This window comes from Epinephelus fuscoguttatus, linkage group LG18, assembly GCF_011397635.1.
Source record: "Epinephelus fuscoguttatus linkage group LG18, E.fuscoguttatus.final_Chr_v1".
NCBI lineage: Eukaryota > Metazoa > Chordata > Actinopteri > Perciformes > Serranidae > Epinephelus > Epinephelus fuscoguttatus.
The window spans coordinates 20,896,175-20,921,739 of record NC_064769.1 but is presented as its reverse complement, the minus strand read 5'-3'; the positions used below and the strand labels follow the sequence as shown (position 1 = coordinate 20,921,739).

The window sequence follows — 25,565 nt, the reverse complement described above, 5'->3', positions numbered from 1 at the left end:
GGGGAACCACTTCTTCTCCTTTTGTATTTTATGTATTGAATTAATTGAATTTTCTCTGTAAAGTTGAAAAAAAACTTCTCTCACTGTTAGATTCCCAGTAGATAGATGCTTTACAGTGCTTCAAGCGAAAAAAGTAATATTCTGATTAAATGTTTTGGAGCCTGTAAATGCACATCATATCGAATCCATTTTTTTCGTGTTTGTGTTATCAGTCCAGTTGTTCTCTCATCATAATGACTTAATTCTGGTTGAAGACATGCCGTCCCTGTCATGGCACACAGTAGCTCAGTGTGTAGACCTCAGTGCACAAAGGCAGTGTCCTTGCCACAGCGGCCACGGGTTCAATTATTGCTCATCCCCCATCTCTCCCCCTTTCGGAATTCGTGCTGTCCTCTCATTAAAGGCATCCATCTAACTGCAGCTTCTGAAATCATTAACCTGCTTGACATCAGTGTATTAGCAGGTCTGTGTACACATGTTAGCACGCCGACGTTAGCATTTAGCGCCAAAGCACTGCTACATCCAGTACAGCCTCACAAAGCTGCATGGCTGCAGATTCTGAGGCCTCATGACCTGGCCAGTGTTGCTGATTTGCTTCTATTCTCATTTTCTTAATATAGTGTCAGCAGATCCCTTCTGGGTATAACTAAATATAGTGGACACTGGCTTTACGTTGTTTTAATACATGAACATTCCTCCATATTTAATATACTGACTTAGATTGGTCAGCAATAATATTAGTCAGATTATGTTACATGTTTTAAGTCGGACAGTCTACGACTGAAAGTACACGAACTGGTAGGAAACAGGTGTTAGCCTCTAATTCACCTTTGTACATATGGGTGTATGTGTGTGCGCGCTGCTACAGTCATGCTAGGGGGAAAAAAGGGAGACATACACACGGTAATGTGATCTCGTCCTGTAAAGCAGTGAGACACCGTCTGGTCCCGCTCTGACACTTTTGAGGTTTTCTACTTGAAATATTTACACTGACATAAAGTAGACTCATTAAATTCCTAACATTGGTTATTGGACTTGGCAACAGTTTTTAGGTATTGGCTTTAAAACACCTGTTGTCTAAAAATAGATATATTTCATGTATTTCAGGTACCTCGACTCCCTGCCTTTATGCCCCCTTTTGCACATTTCTGCTTCTTCTTGTTCTGTAAAGCAGCTTTTAAACTGGATTTTGTGTCACTGTAACTTCAAATGTTGTATTCATTTTCTTTGTCTCTCCCCCCAGGTGGTTTCCTGGTGACGCAGAAGATGTTGGACATGTTCAAACGCCCCACTGATCCTCCAGAGCACAACTACCTGTATCTGCTTCCTGCTGGTGTCTTCGTCGGTGGCTACGCTGCTGCGCTGCAGTCTGGATACAACATTGAACAGGTGCAAGAGGATATTTATGCCATGTCCCCCATGTTTTCCCAGATGTAGTACAGAACCCTCCAAGAAAATCATTTGGCCTTATTTCTCATTCTGTGGTCCTTCAATCCTTGTCTATAACCCGTCTTTTTCCATTCTCTATCTGCTTCTCTCACCAGATGATGTACTTGGGCTCAGGTCTGTGCTGTGTCGGTGCCCTGGCCGGCCTTTCCAATCAGAAAACAGCCCGTCTGGGTAATGCTTTGGGCATGATTGGAGTCGCAGGGGGGGTTGCTGCCACTTTAGGTGCCCTCAAACCAAGTCCTGAGCTCCTAGCACAGATGAGCGCAGCCATGGCTGTAGGCGGCACTACTGGTGAGTCAGTGTGAATTTATGTCAAATGAAGGAGAAGACAGACTTACAGGCAGACTCTAATTCTTGCAGAGTGTTGCAGCAGATGTAAATTAGTGGACACTGGTTTGTATGTGTGCATTTATTCCAAGCTTGGCCAGATTAAGCAGCAGGTGTGCAGAGTGCAGAGAGGTTACATCAAACACAACATGACTAACTCCCCGCCAGACTCAGGATGTCTGTCGAAATGGTCAGCAGCATGTATTACTCACTCTTTCACTCGTTCGGGACAGTTTGATCATTTAAATGCTAATTGTTCCAGTAACAAAGCAGAAACCTAGACTAAACTATCCACACAGACAGTAATGCTCGTTTCCAGATACAGCAATGGTGGAAAGCTTCCTGGAGGACACACAAACACAATGCAAACACACACACATAAAGTGTAGACCCACTCACAAACAAGGAATTTCCCAGAACAGGCCTCATCAGCAACACCTGGTTCCTCAGATGGACCCACTTCCCAGCAGTCCTCTGAGTGTGTGTGCACGTGCTTGTGATTTGCATGTTATTAGCGTGTGGGTCTTTCAGGGCCACTGCTCATTTGTTATCTCTCGCTTTCTTTCTTTCTCCCGCTCTTCCTTTAGGCCTCGCCATTGCTAAGAGGATCCAGATCACTGACCTGCCCCAGCTGGTGGCTGCCTTCCACAGCTTGGTGGGGCTGGCGGCTGTGTTCACCTGTGTGGCAGAATACATGATCGAGTACCCCCACTTCGCCACAGACCCTGCAGCCAACCTCACCAAGATAGTCGCCTACATTGGCACCTACATTGGTGGAATCACTTTCAGTGGCTCCTTGGTGGCATACGGGAAACTGCAAGGTGAGAGAAGCACAATCATATGTATAACCTAAGAGTGTGGGAGGGAGTGTGCCGGTGGATGAGCTCAGACAGGTTTTGGAGAGCTTTGTAAGTGATGATGAGGAGTTTGAAGTGGATACGCTGGGAGATTGGGAGCCAGCGGAGGTTATGAAGGACAGGGATAATGTGGTCACGGGTGTGGGAGTGTGTGAGAAGACAAGTAGCTGAGATCTGGATATACTGTAGTTTCTTGAGTGTTTGCTAGAGACTAGTCATGGATGAATGGAAATAAAATTAATAAAGAATATATACATATAAATTAGTCAAGGACAACATCATTATAAATCCAATTAATACCTAAAATAAGTGGGAAGACTCTATTGATATAATGTTCCCACGGAAAGATGTATTTAATATTATCTATAACACTACCCAAGATATCTCTACATGTATAATACAACTACAGATATCACATACATTTTTACCCACTAACAAGATGCTATCTATTTGGGGTCAAGAACAAACTTGTTTGTGAAGGTTTTGCAGTGATGAAGAGGAATCAACCTTGCATCTAATGTAGTGTTGTCCTGTTGTTGCCTGATTTTGGGATAATGATTTACAATAATTAATATACAATTAACTTACAACCAGAGATGAGTAACATTGTCATATTGTTTTGGTAAAGCTTTTATAATAAAATGATAAATAACCACACAGCTTAATATCTCAGAATTTAAAACGTATCTTAAAACACACTGGATGATAGATGGACTAACATCTAAAACAAACTACAGACCTTGCAGTTCCTAAAGGAATGGTAACAACTAAGCCTCAGGGAAGGATGGGAATACAAAGGGTTGTGGGATGTGGTGTCACCGCTGGCCTTGTGCCCAGTGGATCAGATTCGGCCTAGGCGGGACCACATTATGCTGATGAAGAATATTAATATTACTATTGCTATCATTATAACTACTTATGATGTGATTTATTTACCTAAACTTTATGCTGTTACTTGTTTTTGCACAGTCACCTACCTCTGTACATTATTCTGTTTAATGCACATCTGTGTGTTTGTGTATGCTTGTGAGTTTGTGTGTCAGCATGTGTTGCATGACTACATGACATCCAGATATGTATGTATGTGTATGTGTCCCATGCAGTGTGTTGCTACATGTTGTGTATAATATTCGCCTTGACAAACTTAGAAGAAAAAATTACACTTGCAGTATGCTGATGCACAGGCAGAACTTAATGCTGATATGGTATTCATCAGCACATTCATCACACAGCTGATGACATGGGGAGACAAAGAGAAGGTCTTAACTGCATATTAAATGTGGCCAATTATGTGTTCTGTATTTGCCTTTTTATAGTCGTCACTTCGCATGACACACATCGGAAAACCTTGGATTGGCCCAAGGGTTGTAAAAGGAACATTGCGTTTATTGATGTAAATGAACCTCGCTCAGAACTTAATTTTCGGATTACTGGGGTTTATTTCATGTCAGCTTGGCCATGCTGCAGTTATCAACAAGAGCAGGTCTGATGCTTCAAACCAACTGCTGCCTGCTGTGAGGGGAAAAGAGAGCAGAGAAAAAAAAGTTCATCGGGTTCATGCGCTGGCACCGGTCCTAGCAGCCACACTGTAATTTCCATGTTGACTGCAAGTGTTTCATGAGGGCAAATTATGCATGAACATGACATTCAGTTAATGACAAGTCTCAAGTGGTGGCTGCTGAAGGATTAATCTAACGATATACAAGCCTTTTCCGCTGTAATGAGTTATTCCGTTTTTAAGACAAGTTCGCAGCTGATTGATAATTAATATAAGTGTTTATGTGCAGTCAGTTATTAGTGGTTCTATTAAGTCCCTTTTCTTCCTCTTTTCTCCATGCAGGTATTTTGAACAGCGCTCCCCTGATACTCCCTGCTCGTCACGCTCTGAACGGCACTCTGATGGCAGCCAGCATTGGTGGGATGATTCCCTACATGATGGATCCCAGTTACACCACAGGCATCACCTGTCTCGGATCTGTCTCTGCTCTCTCCGCTGTCATGGTATTGTGTGTGTGTGTGTGTGCGTGCGCGCGTGCGTGTATTTCTGTGTTCTGTGTTTTTGCACTCAGTGAGGCCCATCAATAGAAAAATCTGCATTAAATATTGCAAGTTGGACTTTTCTTACATGCTGACAGACAGAACATTTTAGAGTGTTGTTAAAAGACTTCAGAAAACTCTGGGAATGGGAAAAGCATAAAAGAGTAAAAAATGATGCCAGAAGAGGATGTCGTATGTGAGGAAAAAGACAGCAAAGGGGATTTACTAAAACAACATAGTCAAATAAAAAGCTTCTTACCCAGGTAAGAGAAGCTATGCAGACATTTAGTCAGAGTTGAGCTGTTAGTAGTCTGGCAGCCATTATGGCAAACAGGTTTGACTTTGTAAAACTGCCAGGGACCTGCTTGTATTTTTAAGTAATGCTTAACTTTTATTGTGCTACAGAGTTTGTCAGAGACAAGGATGTCCATGGTCAGCAGTAGGGTTGGGCAATAAGGCCAAACTACTATATCACAGTATATGTATATCTATGTCACAATAATGGTTGTATATCGGAAATAGGGAAATGGCTTAAATGAGATGCATCGTACTTCATCACGTTTGACTATTTCCTTCTTTTATTTGGAACTTGCATACAAATAAAAACAACAGCCTCTCATGAGATGACAGCTGACTTAAAACAAAAACACTCAAAACAAGAAAACTTGAATTCTTAAAAAATGGAAACTTTAAGGTTCCTGGGAACAATAATTTCATGTGTTAAAGGTTTCTGGATTTACAACTTCTCTCATCTCCTCCATGTCTGCCCGAATCACATTGCATTGCAAAGCAGCTGGATTTACAAGATCATGCCAAAATCAAGAATCTCTTGCATGAATGGCAAAACATTTAAGAATAAACAGCAATTAAGATGAGATAAGATAAGACAGACTTTATTGTCCCGGAGGAAATTTGTCTTGGATACATGCCTTACCTGCCGTTAACAGATACAAAAAGTGTACACCGTACACAGAGCACAGAGCTGTGGCTATTCACAATCCCACACACTCAGTACCTACAGTGCATGTACAGATTGCCACTAGCCAACAAATTGCACTCTGCCCATTCTGTTTTACATATATGTATATACATATACAAATGTACACAAATACGTACACAGACATACATATTTACAACTAACTACTAACTACACATTCACATTATGAGGTTAAGCTAGTTAGCTCTCATCTAAAGCTTTAATGGACAAAGGGACAAAAGAAATTTTACTTTTACGTTTTGTAATATTTGCACAGGAGGTAATCATAATTGACACCTGTGGGAAAACATTTTAAGAAGCTTATTTTTTAAAGGACTTCGAGAAAAAAAGAACATTTCACCCATCTGTTTTTAATGTGTAATCAGAAGAAAAACAAACAAGAATTATATATAATCAAATATTCTTTAGTGCTGCTGTAGTCTTGGTAGGCTGTGGTAGTTTATCTCCGCTGATTCTTATTGCACTTTGAGTTTTACAGCATCTGAAAATCAATTCTAATCATGTTAATCCAGGCGGAGCAGACAGAGACGGAGAGCACACACTAATGCAACTACTGTTAAAAGGAAAAACAAGTATACACAGTGACATGTTACAGTTAGAGTATTTTTGCGTGCTTTGCATATTTATGTGTTGCTCGGGAAAAACAGCACCTGGAGTCAGTCCCAGATAAAAATGATCAGTGCTTCCCGGGAGAATATAGATGGATATTATTTCAGTTTCAGTTTTACGTGAACAGCTGATGTCTAATCAGCCTTTAAAGTGCAGTGTAATGTATCATCTTATGTGCGTGCATGTGTTCCTTCACTCCTTGATCTCGCCGCTGCTCTGATAACTATAGTTGGCCCTTGTTAAAGAAAACCTGCACAGATGATAGAGGGACGGAGAACAAGTGAATTTGATTGTGAAAAATGTGAGTGAAGCTGGAAAGGCTGTTTCCTCCGTGTGGAAGAGAAATGGTTGTGTGTTTTCAAGGAGATCCTAGCGGGGTTCAGGCAGTGCATCACTGAGGTAGCAGTGGATAAAGCTCCTCTCCTGTTTTCTTTTTCTTATGTTCTTCAGGGTGTCACATTGACAGCTGCTATCGGAGGCGCTGACATGCCAGTGGTGATCACTGTACTGAACAGTTACTCAGGCTGGGCCCTGTGTGCCGAGGGCTTCCTGCTCAATAACAACCTGCTGACCATCGTCGGAGCTCTCATCGGGTCGTCTGGAGCCATTCTGTCATATATTATGTGTGTGGTGAGTGAAACACAGTCTCAGCATGGTTGTTCCTTTCCTGTCCACCAGGAGGGACTCTAACTTTACCATAGCAGAGTTTCTGATGTGAATATGAGTCTCAGGTCACAAATGTGTGTTTTTGAGGAAGTTTTCTTTTTAAATTTTCTCTGATTGCTGTATTTAGTTGTACTCATTCAATAAAGTAAAAGCAAAAACTAATGTAATCATAAAAAAGTAACAGAAACACAAAATATCTTCCTCCCCTCACAGGCCATGAATCGTTCACTGGCTAACGTGATCCTGGGAGGTTACGGCACATCCTCCACCGGCACAGGAAAGCCCATGGAGATCGTAGGGACACACACAGAGGTCAACGTGGATCAGACCGTCGACATGATTAAAGAAGCCCAGAGCATAATCATCACTCCAGGTAAGGCGCACACACAAACACAAGCACACATACACACACTTCAGAGGTCTCGTACTTGAGTGGAAAAACATGGTACTTTGACTTTGCCAGCCACTTTTTTTTTTTCAGCATTAGTAAAGTGTGTTCTGTTTATTTAACCTTTTCTTGACCCGTGTTACATCACCATCTTGCTAGGCTAATTGACAAGTCATGGTGGAGTGGCCACACACACACACACACACACACACACACACACACACACACACGGGTTTCTGTGTGGTCGTCAGTCCCGCGTAAATAGACATTCTACAGTGCAGCATATATATATATGCAAGGTCAAGGGAAAATTGGATGGAAATGAGGGTATGCTGGGTTTATGTTGACAATTCAAATGCTACATTCAAAATTGGCTTCTTGTTCCTTTTTCGGGGTGAGAGCTCGGGGTCCAACCTTTGTTCCAGCTGCATTCTTTTTGTTGTTTTTCCGTTTCACGTTTTCAATATTTGACACCTGAATACGTATTTGAACCTCCCACTCGCACTATTTTGATCGTCCTTGGTGCTGCTGTCCTTAAGCCATCATTGTGTGGCCTGATGACATCTCAGCCATCTCGCCAGACTGTTCCAAAGAGTTGTTTTGCTCACGTGGGTACACATAAACACAGACTAAAGGCATCCAGCCTGCAAATTGGTGATTCCAGTCACAGTGCTGAGTGCCTATATACAAAAACTAACTCTTCAGAGGAAACCTCTACAATTTACAAGAATTAAAGTGGTCGAACAGAATACAAGTAGAGAAGAAGTGATCCTCGTAGCTGCGTCCAATGTAGATGAAACCAATTTCTTTTTTAGTTTTTGAGACGACAAAGAGGGACACGTCTGACAGCTGAAACCAAAAACAGGCCCAAGACATTTTTGTTGGAAGCAGTGGGAGAAATAAGCGGAAATGAAATTTTTTATTTTTTTAAGCCTTTTCTTTAAAATGGTCTGCAAACAATACCACACCAAGACGAGACGAATAATAAAATGCCAGACGTGTCTCAGGAGGATTATAGACGAGCATAAACCAGCGAAATGTGAGGAATAGAACAAGTAGAAACAAAACATAATAAACGAGTTAAAGTAATTTTATGAATTGAGTCATTTGAAAGATATCCATCAGTCACCCAGTGAGTATGGTGATATTTCTCTCTGTAGTTGCAACGTTTTTATGAGTCGTCAGTGCAAAGTTTATATATAAGATGACGAAGTTAATACATCACATCAGTCGATCTGCGCAGGTAATCAAATGACTTCAGCTGCAGAACATGCACAGTCCTAATGCATAACTCTCCTCTTTGCCCTAATAGTGAGCACTCAGACTAGTATTGTTACTCAGCGCCGCCTTTCAGTCAGTCCCCTTGTTTCCATTTTGACCAGTCTCCCTAATTGGAGCCGTCACAGTCACTTTCCCTGATTGACATCTGTGGAAACGGTTAAGACTCTGCCTGATAAACATAAGTGTTTTCCTGGCTTTGTCTGGCCCATCTCTCTGTGGCCTGGGTCCACTTGTTTTTCTTGTAGGAGAAACTCCAGGGAGAATATTAGAAGCACAAGGAACGAACCAACTGCGATGGAGAGGAAAAAACCCCCAGTAAAAACCATTATATTGTTGAGCTAGAATGCAGACAGTCAACCATGCTTCTTTTAGTTTTTTTACCTTTCTCTAGTCTATGCTGAATTTGAAACCTTGTCATTTTGATGGGTGTGATGTACCCAGACAGATTCTAACTGTTTGTTGTGACAAGGCTAGTAAACACCACTAGACCGTTTGACGTGTGTTTGTGTGTGTGACGGTGTGATAAAAATCAAGTCCCACACACCAGCAATATTGAACATGAAAGGAGTCTGAAGCTTGGGGGAGAAAAACATATACTGTGTATAGAGCTCAGTGCCAGCTCTGTACAAACAGGCAGGTAACATGGTGTTATATATACGCTGTATAATCTGAATGTTTAATGTTGGGCTGCACAGTGTATCTTTTTTTATCCTCATTGAGACTGCGATATTGCACTCTGGGATTTTATATGCAAGGTCATTGCATGTTGTCCTCATATCATGCAGCTCTAGTTTATTAATAAATACAGCAAATCATTTAAACTTTTGCACATTTCTGCACAAAACTACTGTTCAGCTCTTTCACTTTAAAATTGATAAATTAGTTAGTTGTTTTTTCTTATTTTATTGTGATTTTTTTTTTCAGTTCTATATTTTTGTTTCTTGACTTTTATTTTATGTTTGTTGATCTGCACCAAGGCAAGATCCTTGTTTGTGATTATAATAAACATAATTATGATTGTGTTTCTAAAGTTTCACAGTTACAGACAATGCCCAAATAAAATGTATATACGAGAGGTACTTTTTTGCTTTATTTAACTCATCATCTGTACCTGGAATCCTCATAGCAGCGACAGTATCATCCTTAAACCATATTAAAGTTTCAGGGAGTGAGTCCACAGTGCAGTGTGTGTGTGTAAGGTTTTATTCGAGAGCACCTCAGCTGGGAAAATCTTTACTAAAATCTAAAATTATCACATAGAGTGCACTTTTTTCCAGGTTGGGATGTTAACTTTTCCCTAAAGCAACTTGTAATTATGCTTATTTTATGTGCTCGCTCTGTGTGGACTTACTGGAGACCAATTAGTCTCCATATTATTTTTCTTAATCGGTTATTTGTTTTGTCGGCGAATTGCTGGAGTAGCAAAAATGCCCATCAAAATTTCCCAGAGCTGAAGATGACAGATTTAAGAGGAAACAAAATCAGAAAATGTACATCAACCGGTAAGCGAAGCTTTCGATTTACTGGTCCATCTATGTCCCAACCCTCACCTGTGGTCATGAGCTCTGGGTAGTGACCAAAAGAATGAGATTGCATATATAATTGGCAGAAAGAAAGGAGAGGCTTTTGTCCCAGATCTTAAAAATTTGTTTTGGACCAGTACATTATGGCACAAGATGTGTTGTCCACATCAGCTTGTTCTTATCTGTTGTTGTTTTGAACTCCTCAGGTTATGGACTCTGTGCTGCAAAGGCTCAGTACCCCATTGCTGAGTTGGTGAAGATGCTTAAAGAGGCTGGCAAGGATGTCAGGTAAAGGCTGATAAAACTAACTCTTTAACATTAAGTGTGCAGCAACTAGTGTGGTAGGTCAGATAAATAGCTGTGGGGAAAAAGTAGTATGAAATTAACAAAAATTATTACAGGTTGGTGGATCAATAGATGTAGGCAGTATGGATGGATTTATGAAGATGTAGACATGTAGTTTAAGGAGGGAACAAAATTGGAAACAAAAGATGAGTACTGAACCACTGAGGACAGAAAAAAAGAGTTGGGGTTTTGGGCTTGATGACGAGAAGATGGGACAGGGCATATAGGAAGAGATCTGTGTGTGTGAAGAAAGAATGAGAAAAAGGAAATACGAAAGAGAAGAGAGGAAGGACAAGGTACAGCGGAAGCGTGTGTAATTGTCCTGCCTCAGTCGTTTGATCCTGGCTGTTGCAGCTGCTGCTACTTAGAGCATTTGTACTTGATTAGAGGAAAGTGGGTGGTCAGAAAAAAAAAAAACCTTCACCCTGATCTCTTACTCTTTCTCTCCTATTTTGCTCTCCTCTATATTCTTATGCATTCTCTTGTCTTCTTACTCTTCATATGGGCCTGCCTCTTTCTACACCTCTTCCTCAGTGTGAATGAAAGAACCATGTGCTGTTTTACTCCTCTTCATCATGCACACTACAGCACATTGACAGTATGGAGTTTGGAAGCACAGCACACTTTCGTTTCCCCCTCCAACACGAAAGGTTTTGCATCATACCACCTTCCTCTAATGCATGTAGACTGTATGGAAGGAAACTGACTTGTCCAATCGGCAGCCAGATCCCAGAAACCGACGGGCCATCTGCACCGTGAATCCGCCTAAACTCACCCAACAAACAGAAAATAAATCTCTAAACGGTGGTTGGTCCGAGAGAGCCAGCCACCAGAATTCAGTGGCTGGTGTTAATTTCCGACCCTGATGACATGACATGGCTAATTGAGTTTGAGAGCTCTGTATACCCAGTCACACACAGGCGTACCCACTCAACAAATAATAACGTAGTGGAGGAGTGCAGTGGGAAGTGTGTGTGTAACCAGACTATAATCACAAACGCCTCTCAACTCCACTTGTCCAAAATCTCCATCTTATTGTCTCTGACTCAGCCCGAGTCCATTCATTTTGATCCTGTCTGTCCTCTCCTTGACTTAAGAAAGTCAAGAAAGACATTACTTAATCTATAGAGGAGAGACTATATTTAAGTGCTCATTAAAGTCTTTGTTCACAGGTTCGGTATTCACCCTGTGGCCGGCCGTATGCCTGGTCAGCTCAACGTGCTGTTGGCTGAAGCTGGTGTCCCATATGATATTGTCCTGGAAATGGAAGAGATTAATGAAGACTTCCCTGGTAAGATCCAGTCCTGTCTGTCTTTTACATATCGTACCTGCCATGACTTTCTTAAAACTATTTATTGTGTCCCAACATGTTTGATTTTGCTGCAGCTTCTTTCTGAGAATTAACAGGGAACGCTGTTGATCTTTGAAAATATTAAGTTAAAGGAGAAGTTTGACATTTTAGGACTCTGACTAGGCTCGGGCGATAACTTTTTTTTCATACCTACCTGACATTTCACAGGGGTGTATGGTAAAAAAGAAAAAGGAAAGGTCGAGCAGCTGGTAATAGAAGTCATTGTAGCATAGAGGTGGCCGTAGGGGTGGCCGATGTATCAGTTATACTCAGTGTATCACAGCTAGCTTTTTCCATGTGGAAAGTATAAAATGACTTGCAAATATCAAGTATAATTTTTCACTTTTTGTTTGTTAAAGCCACTGGCATATGACTTGCTTTGGTGTTTCAACTCTCTTGCTCTCTCCCTCCTAAGGACACAAAAAATTAAAAAAGACTCAAAAACATGTAGGTCTGTACTTAGCCCAGATGTTCTATATGAATATTTGACTATTGGTTCCTTTTTTCCAAATAGAATTCGAGAGTTTGAAGGGGGGTCAGCGGGACGTTCAGTGTGAGAGTGACATTTACATAATATACTAAACAAGCTAACTACGTTAACGACGGATTCAAAAATGTGCAACATCATTTTTTGCCGATACTAGACATCAGGCAAACCCCAGAGACTGTATTGTATTAACGACTACTTGACTTAAAGGAATCTCAGTCAACTGAGGCGTCTCCAGTGGATGATTTGAATCTCCAACTTTCAGGGGCAGCCCTACAAACATGATTTGCTACATGCACTCCTCTGCCCATCCAGACCACTCTCCTGGGAGATGGTGTGTGAGCAGCCGAGGCGTGTTTTGTTTTCGCAGAGCTCCAGACCATGACTATTCAGTCACATTTTGTGACCATGGAGCACCAGTGTGACTTGTAAATATTATTAATGTATGAACTAGAGAGCTGTAAGTTTGTTTCCCGCTCACAGTGAATAAATCTGGTTTCTAACAGTTTAACTCTGTAGTAACTGCTAACAGCTAACTGTTGACCTGAAGCTTTAAGTTCACACCAAAAACAAAAACACTTCCAGCCCAAGATGAGGCGGATGCTTCAGAATAGTCAGTGGTTTCTTTGATTTATTTCATTATAACAATACTTTGATCATTTTTATTGTAACAGTAGTTAATTTTGTAATTTAGGTTTTAGTAGTAGTCTCCTTAGTTTAGGGGAGATTCTGAAATATTGAGATGAATATATCTTGTATAGCAATATAGTCTAAAAATATTGCGGTATCATTTGCAGGCCATATCTCCCAGCCCTAGTTGGGCAATGTATTAAAATTTTCCAACTGGCCACCGTGAGCCTAGTCTGTAACGTTATCCCCACCATTTGCAATCACCATCTTTCTCAGCTCAGCTGCCTGTTCAGCTGAGCTGTCCACCAGAGGTCAGTAGACACTGTGCACTACAGCACATTGCCTCAATACAGCATCTTCGTATCAGTTTGTAATAATAAGAGGAGCATCTGTGTTTTTGACGGTATTGAAAATCATAATATTGAGATTTCAAAATAGCCTGGGGAACAGTAATACTGTGATACCATCCAAGCTTAATATAGAAGAATAAGTTTGCTTTTTTACGAAGAGTTGGATGAGAAGATCAACGCCATTCTCCTGTTTGTATGCTACATAGGAAGCGAAAGCCAAGAGACGGTTAGTTTGATGTAAGTCCAAATAAATAAATCTGCTCACAGCACCTCTAAAGCTCAAAAGTTAATATGTAAAATCTTGTTTGTTCAATCTCTACACAAATGTGTTAAATAGACACTTGGCCAGGACTTGCTGTTCTCTCTGCTGGTTGCCTGGCAACCTCACAGTGACAACAAGCCAACACTGATACAATTTAATAACTTGAGTTATTGAGCAAAAGACTGGATGGGATATATAATGTCATGGAGTCAAAGGCTGAAACAAATAAATCCAGTAAACATGAGGTCGAAGGATTAAGAGCTGTTCTCTAATTTTAATTTGTTGGATGTCCAATCAGAAACGGACCTGGTCCTGGTGATCGGTGCCAATGACACAGTAAACTCAGCAGCCCAGGAAGATCCCAACTCCATCATTGCTGGCATGCCTGTGCTGGAGGTCTGGAAGTCTAAGCAGGTGAGACATCTGGTACATGCATGTGCGATAATGAGGTTGTCCTGAAGCCTAAAAAGATAAAGAGAAATGGAAGATTTTACAGCAACTGGGCTGCTTTTTATCGCCACAACTGAATGTTGCAGTCCACACCCGTAGAGGGGCCTCCAACTTGGAGACACGTGCACACACACACACAAACCCAAAGAAATGCATACTCACATTCACACACACACACACACACACACACACACACACACACACACACATGCGCTGAGGCTCACATACATAGCCACAGATTGTTACAGTTCCAGGTGCAGTCCCATCCTGATCCCATTAGTGGTGACTGTGTCGCTGTGGAATGACGACATTCGGAGCATCCCGCTGGCACTGCTCCGAGATCTGGGATTTATACTGCGCTCCCACTTGTTTCCACACACACACACACACACACACACACACTGTCCCCTGGGGAAATCATAGAGGACATTCTACCTAACCACACGCGCTCATGTGGATGCACACAAAGACACATGTACAGGTGCACAGATTAAATACATAGACAAAAATATGGGTGTACAAAAACCACACTTTAAAAAGTCAGTCATAAGTGCCCAATTGTGCATGCATGAGTCATGTGAGAACACACACGGACAAACTACTTACATACGTTACTCTTGGACTGTTTTTGAAGTCAAAGTCAAGTCTTCACTGAATTCATGTTTTCCAGAACACGCTACACAGCATTTTTTTAAAAATGAAATTAATATTAAGTGTGTTAAAGGAACAGTTCAACCAAAAATCAAAAACACATTCCTGTTACCTGTTGTGCTATGTAACAGTCTAGTCTGTTTTGGTGAGATATTGGGTGTAGATCACGACCCAGTTACTCAAGATAATCCATAGACCTTGAAGAAAGAGACAGTAGTGTGCAAGAGGACCGTCTTTGTCATATGATACTCAAGAAAAAACGCAGGTGCTCTTGAAGAAAAAAGGTTTAGCACATGGAAAGAAAAAATGAACTTCAGTCACTTGTGCGTGGAGCAGGAACAGATGCATTTGAATTAACTGAAAAAGCCTTTAATTCAAAACATGGCTGCTTACATTAAAACACCGACTAGTTTCGACCCTAAGGTCAGGACAGGAGTAAAGCAAACATAAAGGCTTTTTACCTTAATTCCAATGCATCTGTTCCTGCTCCACGCATGAGTGCCTGAAGTTAATTTTTTCTTCCCATATGCTGATCCTTAGACCTTGTTGTGAGCAGTTTAATGCAGGAACTATTTTCTTCCTACCCAACTTGCCAGCTGTATTACAGCGCAGAAGGAAGTGTGCATCTACTCATAGACGATAGGCTTGTGACAGCACGAGATATAATCATTAATGACATCCTCTTCAGGTAAGCTGTAACATCAGCTAGCTCAGTGGTGCTAGGTGAGCTAGCAGTAGAGGCATGCTTCCTTCTGCACAATGATACAGTTGATGGGTGTAGTTTGGTAGAAAGGAAACAGTTCCTACATGAAACTGCTCTCAACAAGGTCTGTGGATTATCTAGGGTAACTGGCTCATGAGCTCTGGAAAAAGACTTTTGAGATTTTTGAGTTTTTCAAATGTTTTTTGTTTGGTGCTTTGAGCAACACAAGCCGAGTGCCATCTAGTTCCATTATATTGGAGAGAAGGCAGACATCTCTGTGGTCCATAAATAGTCTAGATTTATTAATAGCACTACCGATAAAAGGAAAAATTCTGATTTTTGATCTTTGGGTTAACTATCCCCAGCAGCTGTTGCTGACTTTGGACTTTAAAAAAATTCCAGCTGTATTTTTTAACCCAAAGTCAGTGAAAAGAGGTTGTTGAGGAGAGAAGGCAGGGACCAGGGGAAATTTCTGGTTTTACTTTAGAAAAGTTGGCATGGTCTGCACAGAATTTTCATCCCCCCAAAATTCTTTTTAAAATCTTCCTCTCCAGTATTGTCACAGCTAATCGTCCAATTACAACCTAACGAGTATGTGTGTGTGTGTGTGTGTGTGTGTGTGTGTGTCTGTCTGTCTGTCTGTCTGTCTGTCTGTCTGTCTGTCTGTCTGTCTGTCTGTGTGTGTGTGTGTGTGTGTGTGCACATGTTTGTGACTGGATCTCCTCCCTCTCTAGGTGGTTGTGATGAAACGTTCCCTGGGTGTGGGATACGCAGCTGTCGACAACCCCATCTTCTACAAGCCCAACACTGCGATGTTGCTAGGCGACGCCAAGAAGACTTGCGATGCCCTGCAAGCCAAGGTCCGCGAGTCCCAGAGCCAGTAAGGCGGACACCCTCACTCAGAGCACTCATGAAGCGAGGAAGTTTGAAGACAACAAGTCAAAGTTTTTTTCCAAAACGATCTCCACATTAAGATGATCTTTGTCCGATTGTGACTCGGCCAATTGAGCAAAGATGGTTTAAAAGTTTTTGACACACCCTTCCTGTCATCTAGAAGTTGCAAATTTTGTTGTGATAGATACAGATAGTTTTTCTATTAGTGCTCGCACTGCGGTGATGAACTTAGACACAGATTTACAGGCACATCTTTTATTTCTAGACGCAAAAGGAAGGGTGTGGCAAAAATTAGCATGTGGTCTGGGGAGCAGCCGGCAGTGTCATCTTCATTTTAGACACCTGTATTAATGTAAAACAATCAGAAAAGTAGATACGTTAAGAAGTTAGTAGGTCAAATTTCACTGTTAAGATATTTTAGGAAATAGTTGAAGGAAAATTTTAGATGAATCGGATTTAAAAAGGAACAAAAGCAGCAGAGATATAAAGATGAAACCCCAAGAGAAAGAAGTATAAGAGCATTTAGCACTAATTTTCCACACTGTTAAGAGTTTTCTCCTGCTTCCTTTTATTAGGTAATTTACTGTCCCTGTTAATAGATCTATTTATTTCTAACCTCCTTTTTCTGTACAAGCAAAAAGAAAAAAAGCAGAATAGTGCAACATTTTTGTAAAGTTCCTTCAGTTCCAGTTTTATACAGTATTGAGAGATTTTTCTATTTGGTCTAATAATTATCATAAAGCTAGAACATCACATTTTAGAAATCTAGTCATGCTGTTTGCTTTTTTTCTTTTTCACTTCCACGTGTCTTGTGATCTCCACCTATGCCTCTAGTGCAGCAATCACACATGGATCCAAAAACACTTAAGAACCGTTCAAGCCTCGGCTGTCAAGCATTTAACGCAATAAACCAAACCGATCTGAGCCCACAGCTGTCGTGTAACGCTAGTAAAGACTGGACTACTCAGACAAACAAACACTCTTGTAGCTCTCATGGCTGGATGGATTTTATGGTGTTTTTGAGCCAGGTGCGTCCCATCACCCTGTGTGGTACTGATGTTCATGTGATGCTAGCCTTTTCTCTTTACGGTAAAGAAGGGTGTGTCTTTTTTTAAGTGAATGTCCACTCCAGTATGTGTGTCCTCATTTTTTTGTCTAGAGTGAAATGAAGGATCACTGTTTGTAAACTAGGACCAGATGTTAACTTGACTGTTGTGTAAAGAGACTAAAAGCAACATAACACTTATTTCATTCAATTCGTCGCCACATTTCAGAAGACATGAATTGTTCAATGGTATTTTTATGAATTCCTAAAATGAATTTCCCTTTTTTTTTTTCTTAGCCATAAACGTGTCCCGCTTTTACAGTAAATCTGGATTATGTGGCCCAAATATAGATGGATAGCTGTGTAACCAGTTGAGTAATTTGCAAATGATCATTAACGCTACACCAGGACTTATTCCCTCAAGTTTTAATTTTTGACTAAGGTTTGGGTGCTGCCATTCTTATTACTTTTCAGTTTTGATGGTCATGATAGAGTAGATGAATTTGTAAGAAGTTTTCCTGGAACAAGGTTTGAGGAACAATGAGCTAACAGTTCAGCAGTCTTTGTTGTCTTTAAAATACGAGTACTGTACGAAGTTTCATCCTGGGACCTGATACATCGACCATGACAACTCTCCTACCTCTCCATAAAACGACCAATAACTTTCCAGAAAACCCTCGTCTGACCAGTTACCTTGGACTGACTCGACCACGATCAGTCACTCTCCATCCTTATACCTTAACTCAGCCAGTCACTTCTCATTTATCTTAAACCTGACCAATTTGCCTTCTGTTTTGTGTTACATTCTTTAACCATCAGACCTCAGTTTGCCGCTGGCTAGTTTACTGTATGTTCTGCAAGTGTAAAGCTGCCAATGTCATTAGTGCTGATGAGGGGTTATTGTTCTTACATGTCCATTTACACAAACACAGTCTTTAGGGACGATTAGATTGAGATGTTTGCTTGATGTTTGTAGCTTGTTGCCATGTTTGGATCAAATTTTGGGAGATGGAGGATATGAATAGTTTTGCCGATAATGCCCCCTTATTATCTCGTCGTCGTAAGGAGAGTATTTTTGTAAAGAGGCACCGTATTTGTGCAGAGCAACAATGGGGTTTTTGAAGTTGTACAATGTTTCGATGCACCATGCAAATGGAGATGAAATGTACTGTGAATGTTTTGACCCTTTTGTTTATCATGGAACATTTTCATCCCTAATAAACCTGTATTTACACTAGATGTTGCCTTAGGGTGGTGTTTCTTCCTTGACATACTCTTGTAGATGTAACTGAATTCCCTAATAATAAACAAGCTGATCCACAAGGTTTTCCTTGAGGTCTAGCACAGCTTTGACGGTAATGCTACCTGCCCAATTTCGTACAGCGGGTTTGAAAACTCAAATATTTGCAGCAATTAACTGGATGAAGGATCATGAGGGGACGGAGTTGTAACCACATTTGCACACATGCTTCATACGCGAGGACGTCTACAGGTCCTTAAAATGTCTTGAATTCAATTCTATAAATAGTTGGCCTTAAAAGTCATTCATTCATTTTCAGTAACCCCTTATCCTGTTAGAGGTTGCGGGGGGCTGGAGCCTATCCCAGCTGACACAGGGTGATAGGCAGGGTACACCCTGGACAGGTCACCAGACTATCACAGGGCTGACACATAGAGACAGACAACCATTCACACTCACATTCACACCTACAGCAACCTGCATGTCTTTGGACTGTGGGAAGAAGCTGGAGTACCCAGAGAAAACCCACGCTGACACGAGGAGCACATGCAAACTCCCCCAAGGCTCCCCCACCCGGGGTTCGAACCTTCAACCCCTGGTTCAAACCAGGAACCCTCTTTGCTGTGAGGCAACGATGCTGACCACTGCATCACCGCGCAGCACGCCTTGAAAGTCATTAGATACAAATGTGTATTCGTGAGGTCAAATTGCCCTAAACATTTTATCTGACTTCATTCATCCATCTTTTAATTCCTTTCTGTCAAAATGAGTCAAGCTCTAATGTAATAAAGTCATAGACAAACACAAGTATGACGCTGAATGTGTTAAACCGTGTGGACCTTGAACTAATAACTAAGGAGAAATCTGGACTAGTTAGGAACCACTGCTGTGAATGTTTCAGTGAGAGTTTTTCTGTAGGCATTTCAGCAGCGTGCCATGTTGCTGTTTCCAAATTGTTATCACATTGAAATGGAAATTGAATACAGCTGCAGTGCCCACGATAACAGTGTAACTACAACACTTTTTTTCCAAACCTTTTACTTAAAAGCAGTCACGATAAGCCACTGAAACGCAGCTGGGAAGTGGCTTCTTTGAGCCCTCGTGCCACCAGTGTCATGCAATGACCATCCCTCCTATTGTGAAAATGAAGTTATGAAATAAACACAATAGCTGTGCCTTGATGAGAGGATAGTGGGAAGAAGATACACACGCTGGTAAGGAGAGCCACCTCTGCAACCTCAAAGTATCCTCGTGCAACAGGAGGGGATCGCATGAGTCCGTCATGAGGGCTGGGATAATGACTGAAATGTAAATATCAGTTTGTGTGACATTTTCACCTACAAGCGGCACTTGATTGCTATTCATCAGTGGAGAGCGAACTGACGGTACTTAGAAGAGGGAGTGGTGCCTGCAGAGATGGAGCAGATTAGACCATAGATAGATTTATGAGGATGGGGATTGCATGTGTGCGCAATGAGGGTGGCTTCATCCTGTAACAAGTAGCACTCAGACAGGCTGTTATCTGCTCTCAGGGTGGAGGGGATCTGAGGAGAACTGTCAGTCCCATAGCACAGGTGAGATGTAGTGATAAAAGAAAATGTCTTGCACTTATTTTGTGAGCATCATCTGTCCGAATTGTTACCTCCATAAATGTGAGTAAAAGTTATTCCTTTATCTATATAAAATGTACTTTTTGCAGATATTTATTTCTAATGATGGGTGCATGCGGAGGTTGTCAGGTGCTGACTAAGGTCGTGTGTCTTGTGGTGTGTGTGACAGAGAAAGAGTGATAAGTGGGAGAGACAGCATGAAGATCCACGGCCTGATAAGCGCTGAGGTGACAGCCTCCTCAGCTCAAGCTGGTCTTTTGTCACACCGCCAGTATTTACCCCGAGCGCTAAAGGATAGCCAGCATGTTTCAGCCACAATGAGCCTCCATCTCTTCTACCTACAGGGATACTCTGTCCTCCCTGAAAAAAACCAAACACGGTTTGTTTTGCCTGGCCTTGCATGCAATTTGATGTAGAGGGTATTTAATTATTTACGATGATAGGGAATGCTTTTGAATCTATTTGATGATGAGACACACTGTGTAGATTCCATGTGTGATAAGGTCAGTGAACATCTACATGCGTGAGAAGACATTTGCAGCTGTGGATGAGGTGTTCAGATTATGTTATTTAAAAAGTAGAAATATAAATCAGAATGTGAGTTCAGTATAAGCACAGAAGAAGTTTAATCAGTTACATGATACTGTAAGAAAAGTAGTCAGGATGCAGAAACTGTACACACTGATGAGTATGTTACCTCTCAATCACAGCTTACCGGCTCTGAACCATAGTTGGGAACATGCTAGCTTGTTGACATTAATTTTAGCTTGGCTCATTATTAGCTGGTAACTAGCTTCTAGCAGTCTGGACCACTCTGCAGAAGGAAGGGTGGCAAGGCATTCGGGTGCCGTTCACAATCAATGGCTTTATTGCAGTCTTCACCACATAACAACCAACATTACCTTCTCATGAGGTTTAGCAGTAGCCCTGAGCTTATCTAGACACTTAATTCTGCTGACTATCATCACTGTTTGTCGCCTGGTGTCTTCACCATGACACCAAGACAGCTGCTTCCCCTCACATACACTGTGAAGTACACGTCACACCCTCAAAGGTTACCAACAAGGTTATCGCCCTGAAAAGAGAAAAACAGTAAGCCAGTAACAAGTAGATGGATCTATCACAATAAATCCTGTTTTATAAACTGATCACACAGTTTGTACAGAGCATCTTAACCTGGAGTCGAAGTATAGACCATGGTGCTGCTATACGTATGTCTAGCACTGGGGGAGCACTGAATTTTATGGATTTACTGTTTATTAGACAAGAAATAAGATTGAGAGTTAACTAGATAGCACAGCCTGATCACCCTTCACCTCACTCCCTGCCATCAAGACACTACTTCCTTGCAGGAGAGTGACGGCAGCTTGGACCTTAGCTGCTGCAGCACCTCCAATTCAGCAAGTGCAAACCCCAGCCCCAGGGTTTACAGCAGGGTCTCATCTGTGTAACTGCAGCAACAGAGGCTTGCTGATCTGAAGGGGACTCAGGACAGTCAAGAGGGCAGTCAGGGATCAGACCAACTTGACGATGCACATAACATCATGTCCTTTGGATTTTAAAGGAAAATCAAGCCTGAGTCATGTATAGAGGTCAGCCCAAATGCGTTTATAGGCAACATAAATACATACACTGTAGTTCAGGTACCTAAAGCACATGAGTAAATATGTGTCCACCACTTAAAATACATATAGATATGTGCATATGGCAGCCTTCATTTTAAATAGCCTATCAGATTAACTGTGGCCCATGTTGTAACACTCGTCTAATATTGTTAAGACAGCAAAGCATTAGATTTTTTTCCCTTGTAGCTATGGCATGTGGTTTTCTACTAAAGGACAAAACGAGAAACAAACACAATTGTTACGTTGATAAAAAGGAGCCTATAATGAGCTGTAGAGGCAGTATTGTATCTGCTGCAGAGTAAATACCAAACACATCCTGGGCTCTGTCTTAAACCTGGCGCGAGGCCACGCACATCGCTAGTTTCATACCGACATTTTCAAGGCCTGCGCCCGTGGGCGTGTCTTAAAATTAGGTGTGGTCAGCATAGACTGTATAAAATAAGGTGGTCAGGAACATTGGTTGTCTATTGCCACTTTCAGCTGAAACCACATATGCAATGACGACTATCAAAAACCTAGTCCAAAGTCAGACATGCGCAGTCCTTTCCTGCTATATATAGGGTCCATTCTTGTGCTTTTCAAAAGGTTGCAGGCTGGTAAAATACTACATCTGTAATGAGGAAAATATTAAAAGGGATAGTTAGACATTTTGGCAAATTCGCTTATTGCCGTAATCATTATAGTCGTATGGGTAGGTACATTACCTTTAATTATCAGTGCCTGTTGTTCTGAGATCGGTGGGGCCGAGCTGCCTGCTGCTCAGCACACAAAATGGAGGTGAATGGTACAGGTCCCTCTAACTAATCAAATACACCATCAAATGACTCCAAAACGCTCTTGTGGACAACTTGTAGCGTATACATTCACCACGCTATGAAATAATAATGTAATATTACGAGACAAAGTTGTTTTGAAGCCAAATGCACAGCCGGAACTACATTCCAGACATACAGTACTTGCTGGGCGGAGTGATTTCAAACAGCATATTTAGTATTTGCTTCATGTGTCCTAATGTTACTTAATTATGCATTATTAATTCATAGCGTAGGGAATGCGCAAGTCATGTGTTGTCCACTAGAGCGTTTTGGAGTCATTTGATGGTGTATTTAATTAGTTTTGAGGGAGAGAGGGGGCCGTACCATTTACCTCCATTTTGTGCCCCACTGATCTCAGAACAGCAGGCACTGACAATTAAAGGTAATGTACCTACTCATATGACTATAGGGATTAAGGCAATAGGCGAATTTGGCAAAATGTCCAACTACGCCTTTAATTAGATCTACATTCTCTGGAATGTGAGCACAGCTGCAGAATTCAGGCTGTGCGCATTTATCCACAAAAAGAGTAACTTCATTAAATATTACAGACCAGGTAGGTTGTGTTTCTTCTTTCAAGTTTACAACCACACTTTTTAGTTTTGCTGCTTGAATATCCCGCTATATTTGCTCAGAAAACCACAGAGTCCTCCAATCTGCCGAGTCCACCATGTAAACAGCAGCTGGCCAGGTGGAGGCGCACCTGGCTTTTATAGGGGAAATGACACTGATTAGCTGAAGTCTTGTTAGGCACAAACACACCCATGAATAAATGCAACCTATTTGCTCCTTATGCCTTACTTTGCGCACAGATTATGCAGGGCAGATTATTATGTAGACCATTTAAGACTTTTTGTAAAATGGCAGTTAGTTTTAGGTTTTAACATCCGTCATAGCTCCGCCCACTCCCCAGGCGACCAGGTGTTTCCAAACTGGTAATTAAGTCAGCCAGCTAATTACAGTACATGCGTGAAAGTGCAATGTTGCATTTTGTAAAGACTCTAACTCGGTTTTAATCGCTTTATGGCGGCTTTATGGATGCATAATGTGGGTGTCAGGTGTGGGCCTCAAACACCACTTCAAGTCCAAAAGGAGTTTACTACTTTTTATGTCTTGACTGATGCCGAGGACCCTGCTTCAGTCCAACCACCCGAGTGTCTTCTTCTTGTAAGTCATGCTTTAAAATTCTAACATTGTTTTTTGCTCCCTGTCAATGCTGCTATTGTGAATCCATTTGTAGAGGATTGAGTTTTCTTTTGGTTGCTGTTTGATGTGTGATCAGGCCTTGCTCATCATGTTGGAGTATTGTAACAGTTATGGGGTTAAACTGGTTTTAGCATTGAGATTACTGCTGTTGTTTTGGGCGGTTTTTGGCTCAGTGTTATGGAGATTATGGTGACAATAGCATGTTGGCATGTTTGGTGATGTGGTTAAACAAGAGTGTTGTTTTTCCACATAATGCTTCACTGGCACTCTGCATGGCTTTTTTTCCACATTCATATTTTTGTCCACACACTTAATATTCTGCTGAGCATTGGTGAAACCATTAATGTGTGTAACCTATCTGTCAGCTTGCTTTAAGTTACTGATGTTCATATGATGCTGACTTCTAGTTGTGGGGTTTATGGTGCTGCACTCCACTGCTCACAATCCCAACCTTTGACTCACACAGTGTAAGAGCAGTGTTGATAATCTGTTGTGTGTAAAATAATGTTTAAAAGGTTGTCAGTTTTGAGCCAATGTGCCATGCACCTGATTGGTTTTAACCTGTTGCTGTATGTCAGGTGGATTCTTGGATTTAAAATGTTTCCATCTGCATTCGCACAGTTTATTTATATTATATTAATACTGTGATATGAGACGAGATGCCATCTTAGATTTGGGGTATCATACTGTTGTCTTTACCTAGTTTTAGGGGCTGCAAGTGATGTAATTTCCCAAACTCACCAGACTGTTCTAGCTTTATCATTTATTCAGGATCCCCACTAGTTGTTTCCACAGTAACGACCACTCGTCCTGAGGCAAGACAAACATCACATCATCACATTGTAGATAATTTACGACATTGACACATTTGAATAAAACCAAAACACCAGACAGCAGTCATTATCACACATTCACAGTGTCATCACATCAGTAGATCATAAAACCAAACCAATAGAAGCCATGACCCAGTCTCATAGAATTATGTAGAACTGCATGAATTATATGTGACAGCACAAAACATGGTTATACACTAAAGTGAGCACTACTAATCAAAATACCATTCACAAATGTTACATCATATACCAGTAAAACAGGTTTAGTTTTTAATGATTGCTGTTCATAGTTCCTTTTTAAAAGTAATCCTACTAGTAACCTGGGTTAAGTATAGTGGTAGTTTATTCCAGTGTGAATAAAGTACTGGTCTTCAGTACGAGTAGTGTAAAGCTTCCCATGCAGACATGACTGCTTTCAAGATGGTGCTTATCAACTAGGTGACATACTGTATATGCATGCAACCTCCTCCATTTTACGTAGCCTTGATTTAGTGTATGCATCTCTATTTAATTACAAATGCAAAGTCACTTACTCATCACTGCATTTCTTTATGATTTGGTGGGCTGGACATCATTGACCACTCCCACACAACAGCACTGGTATATTTTATCTATAAAGCAATATTTGGGCAAACTTTTGGCCTACCTCTGCACCCTGCTGTGTGTCAGCTCTGGTAGTTACCAGCTACACTCCTCCAGGTGGTTGCTTTTTAATGTACCCGAGGTTTTACCATGGACATGGAACAATCCAAAAAGATCTATAATTAGAAACACTCATAACCATTGATGAATTTAAGGGCATCATAAAGGATGTGGTGACAGAGCCATGTGCTTGATTTTCTTGAGAGGCCACTATGTTTGAATAGTTGAATAGTTGTTTTATTTTGGGTTTTTGCATTACATGTTGTATTTGTTGCATTTTAAATGGGTTTTG

The 25,565-nt window shown here is 41.2% G+C and overlaps 1 protein-coding gene across 1 annotated transcript in view; it reads left to right on the top strand.

The window, feature by feature from the left end:
• Nucleotides 1-18,541, top strand: part of nnt (nicotinamide nucleotide transhydrogenase) — a 42,773-nt gene extending 24,232 nt beyond the window's left edge. The window contains exons 13-22 of the mRNA XM_049604315.1: nucleotides 1,244-1,389; nucleotides 1,545-1,740; nucleotides 2,364-2,597; nucleotides 4,474-4,634; nucleotides 6,727-6,906; nucleotides 7,156-7,315; nucleotides 10,341-10,422; nucleotides 11,652-11,770; nucleotides 13,858-13,973; nucleotides 16,098-18,541. Of these exons, the coding sequence (XP_049460272.1) occupies nucleotides 1,244-1,389; nucleotides 1,545-1,740; nucleotides 2,364-2,597; nucleotides 4,474-4,634; nucleotides 6,727-6,906; nucleotides 7,156-7,315; nucleotides 10,341-10,422; nucleotides 11,652-11,770; nucleotides 13,858-13,973; nucleotides 16,098-16,247 (1,544 nt within the window). The 3' untranslated portion in view covers nucleotides 16,248-18,541. The remainder of the gene's footprint in view (nucleotides 1-1,243; nucleotides 1,390-1,544; nucleotides 1,741-2,363; nucleotides 2,598-4,473; nucleotides 4,635-6,726; nucleotides 6,907-7,155; nucleotides 7,316-10,340; nucleotides 10,423-11,651; nucleotides 11,771-13,857; nucleotides 13,974-16,097) is intronic.
• The last annotated feature ends 7,024 nt before the right edge of the window (nucleotides 18,542-25,565 follow it).